Source organism: Vigna umbellata, chromosome 1 (genome assembly GCF_029865625.1).
Source record: "Vigna umbellata cultivar VRB3 chromosome 1, Vumbellata_1.0, whole genome shotgun sequence".
NCBI classification, from domain to species: domain Eukaryota; kingdom Viridiplantae; phylum Streptophyta; class Magnoliopsida; order Fabales; family Fabaceae; genus Vigna; species Vigna umbellata.
Genome location: NC_142165.1, coordinates 52,661,609 through 52,670,380, shown reverse-complemented (window position 1 = coordinate 52,670,380; position 8,772 = coordinate 52,661,609). Strand labels below are relative to the sequence as shown.

The 8,772-nt window shown below is 32.0% G+C and overlaps 1 protein-coding gene across 2 annotated transcripts; it reads right to left on the bottom strand.

Annotated features, from left to right (window-relative positions):
• Positions 1 to 1,917: 1,917 nt before the first annotated feature.
• On the bottom strand, positions 1,918 to 8,470 carry LOC124820288 (uncharacterized). Of its 2 annotated transcripts, none has more exons than XM_047291953.2 (16): positions 8,282 to 8,467; positions 7,177 to 7,280; positions 6,944 to 7,051; positions 6,487 to 6,522; positions 6,193 to 6,303; positions 5,945 to 6,028; positions 5,756 to 5,874; positions 5,119 to 5,220; positions 4,074 to 4,190; positions 3,930 to 3,995; positions 3,594 to 3,660; positions 3,319 to 3,372; positions 3,069 to 3,164; positions 2,579 to 2,605; positions 2,438 to 2,473; positions 1,918 to 2,294 (listed from the first exon to the last, which is right to left on the bottom strand). In XM_047291953.2, exons 2-16 carry the CDS (start codon positions 7,177 to 7,179, stop codon positions 2,151 to 2,153), a joined length of 1,170 nt encoding a protein of 389 aa, XP_047147909.1. In that variant the 5' UTR covers positions 7,180 to 7,280; positions 8,282 to 8,467; the 3' UTR covers positions 1,918 to 2,150. The 2 variants fall into 2 exon arrangements, 1 of the variants encoding a protein (XP_047147909.1); XR_015783334.1 differs by having other exon boundaries at positions 2,218 to 2,294; positions 3,027 to 3,164; positions 8,282 to 8,470.
• Between the last annotated feature and the right edge of the window lie 302 nt (positions 8,471 to 8,772).

The following is an 8,772-nucleotide window of genomic DNA, read 5'->3' as shown; positions in this document are numbered from 1 at the left end:
ATTTTATTGAAATTTAATTAATTTTTATTTACTTTTAGCGAAATAAAAAATGAATTGGGTGGATTAGTTGTTGGTGTAGTGTAATATCTTGTGAATGGAACTACATTTCACGACAAAGGCATAATGAAATGAAGTTTTGAAACAATTGCACTTACTCATGGTTAAAGAGAAAAGGTAATCAATCTATTTTGTCCGAACATGTTATGTTGCAAACAAGACAAAATTTTCAAATTGTGTAGTTGGCATTTTTCTGTTAGAAACAACCCAACATTTCAAATTACGCTTCTCTCTCATCTAACTCTAATTCAAACTTATGTCAATTTCTAAGTGGGGTAGTGCTAGTTACTATTTACACGGACGGAGTGTCAATGTTTATTGTCAATATAATTTTATAATTAATTAATAATCACTCTGTTTTACTACTGTTATATTTAAAATGGTGGATGATTAAACATATTTCAAATACCCAAATAAAAAAGTTGTAAAATTTAATAAGAATGCAACGTATGAACAAATAATTTTGAAAATTTTATTTCTGTATTTTTTAAGTTGTTACTTTAGATAAATTATAGAATGGATACGCTTGTTATTGGCCTCACGATATATCTCAAATTTCACAAGAGTAAGCTATTCAAGTTTTTATATCTCAAATTTTATTCTCAAAAAACATCATCTTCTTAAAGTTAAAACTTCTCAAAACTCAAAAGTAATTAACGTTGTTCAAATCCAATAGAAATGAAAAATGAGAAAAAATATAAAAATAAAGACTCATTAATAAAAACTCATTAATTTAAAATTTTGGATAGAAAGTAATATTAATCTTAAGTATTTTCTTTTCCCTCAGCTCACAATCATAATCAAAACTGCAAATTACTTGATCCATCGTAAAATTGTATCATCAATTTTTTCTTTAATAAAAATGTTCATTATAACATTAAAGTTATTTAATACAACACGCTTACATTTTTTAAAATTTCAGATGCAAATGGAAAATATTAATTCAAAATCAAACTAACATTTATAATCTAAATTAATATTTAAAGTAAAACTTCTAACTTGGATTTATTCTGTTGCATGTGTCATTAATGATATCTTAATAGAGGTTAGGTGGGCTAATCAAACTATGACATTTTGGTTATTACAATATTAAGTAAAAAAAAATTGTATGAGACTATCAATTTTAATTTTTGGTTTAGTTTTAAGTACTCCATCTAATAATTGATATTAGAGATAAGGTTATGAATTCAATTTCCAAAAACTATTGACAAAAAAAATGTGTAAATTATTTAGACGTTAAATGATTTATTTTTCTAGTTCATAGAAGCTTATGTTACCTAAAGTTATTTAGTACTTTAATTCCAGTGTAGTATTTATTTTGTTATTAGAAGATACCTTATTTAACTTTTTATTGTTTTAAAGTTTAATAGTATTTATGATATGAAAACATATAGTGCAAGTGTCATTCAATATGTATAGGTTATTTGGGACTAAATCATTTAAGTTTTTATAATGTCTTTCTTTTTTATGATGACAAACATTATTTAATTTTGGTGAGTTTATGACAAACATTATATGATGTGTCCTATATGTTAAGATAAAGTAAACACTTTTATCATTAATAAAATAGTATATCGCCTCAAATAACTTTTCCTGTTCACGAATGAAAATTTAGTTTTACGTAAGCTTTACACTATCAACCAATAAAAAATGACAGATGTCTTTCAAAATAATTATCATTAAAACACTTTATCATAAATGAATGATATATAAAATTGTTTACACTATTAATATATTCATTATTTGCTTTTGTTACAGTTATAGTCTGTTACTTTAAGGAAAACAGTCACTACCTGCTCCTACATTCTACACAGTATGTTGAGAATGGTTGAGTTAACAAACTTAGACCACCAAAATAAAAGCACTACAAAAAGAATGGAAGCTTCTTCATTATAGCTGAAATGATGAAACAAGGTTTGCATATATGAGAATTACATCTAAAAAATATGAAGAAAAGAACAAAAGAATATAAAGAAATATGTTGAGATTCCAAAACTTGAATGAAGTGTTTATTCTTTCAGCTACAACAACTAAATTGTGCCTATTGCCCTGTGAATGAAATGGCTAACAAATCAAACCTAGTAAAAAGAAAGTTAAGAAAAGTGATTTTTTTTCTTCCTATGTCTCAAGCGTTTTCTATCACTGGTAAATGGATCAACCCAGTTTTTGTCTGCAGCTATAGCTTTATTCCACCGGCCTTTGAACACTTCAAATTCCCACGTTGACTGCCTTCTTATCTGATCACTCATGTTAGTGTAAACAAGGTCATTTGCAAGCAACTTTGTGATCAATACAAGACTTGGTTTCAAAAGCAGTTAAAAAGTAAAAAGATCATTTGTAAAATGCTTTGTGATCAACAAATGCTGTTCAAAAGCCTCACCTCAATTCGCTCATCAAACACCGAGGCACCGTGTCTCTGATTATGAAACAAAACCAACAAAAAAATGAAGTTAGGATTTGATTTGTTAGTAAATGAAATATGATTACAGGGAATAACTGTGAATGTCATTAGAATCTGTACCGGAGTTGGCCTTCCACGACTCAAAACCTGAAAAATGAACGACAACTGGTAAAAAGGACACCTTTTGTAAAAAAGAAAAGGAATGACAAAATACATGTGGCTGACAGTGCTGTTCCTGTGAATTTTTCTTGTAAAAAAGGAAAGGGGTGTTCATTGAACAAAGTTTCGCTATCAACTCAGTGTGCTCAAGCTATTGGCACAGGTTCTAGTGTGGCGTGTGATCAGACCAATAAATTTCAACAGACAAAATGAATATAGTTAAAAATGTTCTAATATAACGATGCTTGTTCCTGAGGGCTGTCCCTATGTACAATTCCATGGATTTGGCGAAGAACCGAAAGAGAAGGCGAATTTAGGTATTTGCAACCGTTGATTATACACACACACACAGAGATTACAATGATAAATTTTGTGTATTAAAGCCCATTTTAGGGAGCAAAGATCGCACACAAAATTAATTCACCAATGTTGAGAGAAAGGAACACAATACTTTAGCTGTTTCATCCCCACTGCCACCCAGACTTGGTATTCCCTTGTGAACAACATATTCCTCATCAACAACTCCCACATTTTGTGTGCGATCTCCCTGAAAAATGACATTGATTTCAACAGTTAATGATACCTATCATGAAGACAAAGTTAAAATAGAGACAAGTGGAAATTAGTTACTATAATGACAGCCAACCCCGTTGATATGCAAGTTGAATAGAAAACTAGTCCAGAAAATGTGTAATTCTCACCTGAGCACAATATCCTATTTTCATATCCAATCCCCATCCATGGACAAGGTCATTCTGAGAAAATGAAAATGACAATGACGTTACCAAACTATGAACTATTTTAATCTATTATAAGCAATCAAATAAAAAATTAAATACTAAAAATTCAGAATGACAAAGTCAAACTCAATACGGATGTTAACCAAAAAATAAGTGAAGAAATCTAAGTTTATTGGAATAAGTTTTACTTTCAATTGTAAGAGAAGAGAGTAGAAAGTTAATCCACCGAAAATTACCTGTATAAGATGCCAAGTACAATCCCAGGCAGACCGAGAGAAAACAGGAGCCATACCTTCCACAAACCTGCCAAGTTTCAATGAAATTTCTATCATTCATAACATGATTATAGATGCAAAAAATAAAACTATCATAAAACTCCAAAAAAAAAGAGGAAATGTTATTTTCATTTTGTTAAGTTCCTTTTTCAATGCATTGACTTGACTGGTCAAATTTAAAGATCTATGATATCTTGATGGCCACAAAGAAGGAGGATAACACCACAGGAATAAGAATCAGAATGAACATCATAAGAAAAAATTGGCATATTTAGGTTCAAATAAAGTAGCAGTTACCCAGTGCATGGAGGCCCTGTACTTGCCTCTGAACACCTAGTATTGCCTCTGAGTTCATAGACTCTTCTGCATGCATGAAAACTCAAGCTAAGTTTGAAATTGATTAGCAAGTGCATGTATCAATAGCCTCAAACAAAAAGTCACCTATGAACTTTTTTTGTTCTAGCTCTAACTGTAATTTTATGATGTATCTGTCCAGAATCTGGGTCAAGTGCTGGTTGAGATATCTCCAATCCTTCTTCCTTCACAATTTCAATGTATCTGAAAAAAAAAAGGAAAAGGAACATGTTAATTCATTCTTTCTTTGATGAGAGCATAAAAAGCTTGTCATGAGGTGATTGACTAGTCTTTGAAATAACAAGACAATAAAAGATTACTAAGAGATCTAATGTGACTTTATTAATCTAATAAGGATACTTTAGAGCTTATTTTGCGTGCAAGTTCAATTAAACAACAGAAAGGCAGAGAATCATTATAGAGTTTGAAAAGAATTTCAATATTTCCTTGCGTTTTATCTAAAATTAAAAAATTATCAATACTGCAATAATGTATAGGTGTATAAATTGAAAATGCGGCATTCAACAAATATGAAATCATTGAAACACATGCATGTAGAAATGAATTGGCACTGCATCACCAGCCATGGGCATAAATAATCAAGTGAACTACTGATATCATGAGCAGATGAAGCAGGTTGTGAGCTGATTTGGTGAAGCAAAAGTTGACATAAAATAAAATAAATTTAATTTCAAAAATATGTGCTACAATAGAAAGAGAGAGAATTCATTTTTTTCTGAAAAGCCATGATCTAGCTTTTCATAGTAATTTTAAACAGATGGGAAATACCTCTTTAACAAATTGATTATACAGGCTCGCCTCTTAAAGTGTTCACTATAAAGAACTTTATCTTGAAAATTATTTTCTACAACTTACAGTTTTAAGTGGGTTTTATTTTCTAAAAGATTTTCATTTTATATAGCAGCCGAGGCATCCAAGATGCCATTTTAATGAAACATGGTCCTATTTTATTCAATTATCATGTCATATAATTGAATAAAATAGGATCACTTTCATTGTAATTGTATCATGGGTCCCTTAACTGCTAAAATGAAAAGCTTCATATTAGAAGCAAAAAAGCAGACAAATGTAAAAGTATAGCACAAGAGTGGAACAAAACCACCAGTAGTACCTTGATGGAGAAAAATGCTCCACCCCTAAGTCCTCGTCCCAAAGAAAGATGTAATCATAAATAGAAACTATATCTGGATGTAGAAATCTTTTAGCAAACCACCTGTGGAAACACTCAAGAATTGATATCTAGACAGGTAAAAAACAAACCATTGAAATATAGACATTCAGCATATATTTAAAACAAAAGCATATGTTAGGCAACAAAAGTAAGAGGACCGTTATCTGGCATGCACAGAAATGCCACAGACTGAAAAGAGATACATAACCAAGCAATAGTAACAGAGCCAAGGTCAAGCACATCACCCAACTCATCTACAACTAGAAGGTTAACATGGATACAGTGAGGTACTTAGTTGTTCTGTAATGTTTATTGATTCGAATGGTTGTTCCCAGGAATAAAAACGGATGTAAATCATGACCTTGATTCTAATACATTGACAGAAACAAAAATATCTTCCCTACTTCTAATGATATTTGGAAGCCTTCTTGACTCATTATTTTCAATAAATCCTTGATAAAAGCATGACATGTTCCCAGAAATGTTTGAAGAAAAACCTCTCTAATTAACACACATTAAACAATATAAGGATTCCAGACAGAAAGAAAAAACATATATGGTTGGTCTAGTAATATACCACTTTGTTTGGTTTTGAGCAATTATGTGTATGGCCTTGCTACTCCAACTAAGATCCCACCATCCATCCATATTGGCATCATAATGGAATAAAATAATTGTAAAATTTTCTGGAAGAAACTGAAATCAATGAAATTAGATCAGGAGTACTGACAAACAATTTCGATAGCCTAATGAATCAACAAAATACCTTTTGCACCATGGCATCTACATTATGTTTTTGTTTCATACCAACTGGAATTGCAAGCAAGTGGCGATCGGAGTAAACACTAACCTGCAATCAAATAACCACCACCAAGAAATCAGTAAATCAGCTAGCTCAGGTGAAGCAGCTTGATAATTGATGGCATGCTAATTGCAGTTTCCCAAATCCAGCCCTCATCTGTCAGTTTAAATAAAACCACAATATAAAAGATATAAAACTTCAAAGATGCTTACCTTTGACCTCAAACTACTTGGCGACCATAAAGGCCTCAACTCAAAATCTGAAGTATCTTGTATTATACCTCGGGGTAAGCCCTTCAGATTTCCTGAAGTACCAGGATATGCCTGCAAAGTGGCATCAAAAGCACCAATATGAAAACGAATATGCATCCAAGTTAGATTATCAGAAAAATGAAAGTATTGCAAAGTAGGGACGTGCATCCAAAATTTTGAAAGTTGCCATCATTCACCATCTAAATGCACCAAGGCTTAAATTCAGAAAAAATCATGATTAGCGCCATAATATACCTCTTGTTCTCCCAGGAAACTCCACCTTTTGTCTATCTGATGATAATATAAATGAAACACAGAAGGAAATTTCAAATTAGAACAGGAAGTACCAGAATATAATGTCATGTATTGGTGCATTATAGTAAGGGTAAGGCTGGGCAATGTAGCTGCCACCTGCTACGAAGGGTAAAGCTCAGGCCATGTAAATGTACACCATACTAGGAACTGGAAATAACGTTCAAGGAAGGCTATAGAATTTTATGAAGATTTACTTTTTCAATATCACTTAATGACAAAAGAGTTGATTGTTTAATGATTGAGAACCACTTCACAAGTTTCCTAACTAAAATGCACATTTACATTGTTATACTACTCTGGATAAACAGCGCTTCAACAGTAAATGATCCCCAACCTGATGCAGAATATAAGTTTAATCAACATTTTTGGCCTAAAGTCATGACATGCGATCTCATACCTCTTCTTCGTAATATTGATACTTTAAAGTCCTATACACAACAAACAACATTACTGTACAAACAACTACCATAAAAGGAAGTTGCTTCATCTTCAAAATTGATTTCCCCTGGTTCAAGAAAATTCAGAATTAGAATAGCGGAGTTACAAACACATAACTCAATAAAAATCTGTTTACGAGATATTCTCCTTCGAAATATCATAAGCAATGACTTCAAAGAAAACAAGACAAACCATTAGGCAAGACACTCCTTTTTCCCGTCGGCCACCTCCATGATTCGATTGACCTCATAGAAGAAATGGATCTCTTATTCAGTCTTCATCGCAAACTGTTTGCTCTGATAGAAAGTATCAGAAATTATTAAATCTTATAAAACACAAAGGGTCAAAAGGAAAAGTACTGCTTTAGAATTGTCAGCTAAATCACAAGCCAACTCAAACCCCAGGTTCCAAAACACGGAGAAATTTGCATATAACTGAATGGCATATAAGCTATTGTGAATTATATTTACTTATGTGAGAGAGATTGGGACTAACAAGGGGATTGGTGAGATGTTCATGCACATGTTACAGTGCGACAAGAAAGAGGTAATGCATGTGAATTTCAGAAACATGCTTAGAGCATATGCAATGATCACAAGTTGTTTAATCCACACTCGTTACCAACAACAGCCAAACCTCCACTTAAAACGGCACTAAAATTCATATAAAAGTTATCTAAAAACTAACACCACATACTCCAACACATAAGCACCCCCCAGGAACACGAAACAGAGCTGCATGCATTGGATTTAACCGACACAAGGATCATATGAAAAACAAAAAGAAAAGGGAGAGGAAATACAAAGCTGGCCAAAACATTGGTCAACACATGAAAAAAAAAACGCTGCCCTTTACAGAAAAAGTCCAATTGCTTAATAAATTAAAACAAAAAACATTTTACAGAAAAGGAAAAACGGGTCACTCTTCAAAATTGTCATACATAAAAAACATTGAAAACAACTCCCTGAGATTTTTAATTAGATCCAACCCTTAGAGACTTTCATTCATCATCGCCACATAGAGAAGAGTAAAGTTATACTTCCACCCCAAAATTAAATAAAGAGCAAAAACCTTCATTTGATTGGCATCACAAATCGAAACAACATTTTCATGAGATAGGACAGATTCCAAACTTTCCAACACTTGGAGATTCTCCCCAGAATTAAGCAATAGGACCCAGAAGAGGAAACCGGGAAAAGAGACATGAAAGGCAATGGGATGGATAATAAAACAGGGGGGAAAAAAAGGTATGCATGAAAATGGAAAAGGATAAAGCTTTGAAGATCACTGGACATACCCAGATGCAGAAGAATCTCAGTGAAGAGGGAAACAAAGGTCAGAGCCAGAAATATGGAAGAATGAAAGGCGAGGACAATGGAACAAGAGTTACGAGTGAAGTGAGAGAGGGAGAGAGGTGAAAGGAATATATTATTATATGCATGCGTTGTTACGGAGAACTGTGGGTATTTGTGGTATTATGGAAGCTTGCACCAAGCTTGGCTCATGGTTAATGAATGAGAAACTGTGATCTACAATGCAACATTTATAACGTGATTTATTATTTTTTTTTAAGAATTATGCTGTATTATTTTTAAGATTTTATATTTCAATGTAAGAATTTTATTAATATTTATGAGTTACACAATGATATTTTTAGGTAAAAAATAATTACTTTATTATTATAAATAAGGTTTTATATTGTATAAAATATTAACACATTTTACTGAAAAATATTTATAAAATTTACAATTCTAAATATAACTCGTGTATTGAAAAACAAATTAAGAT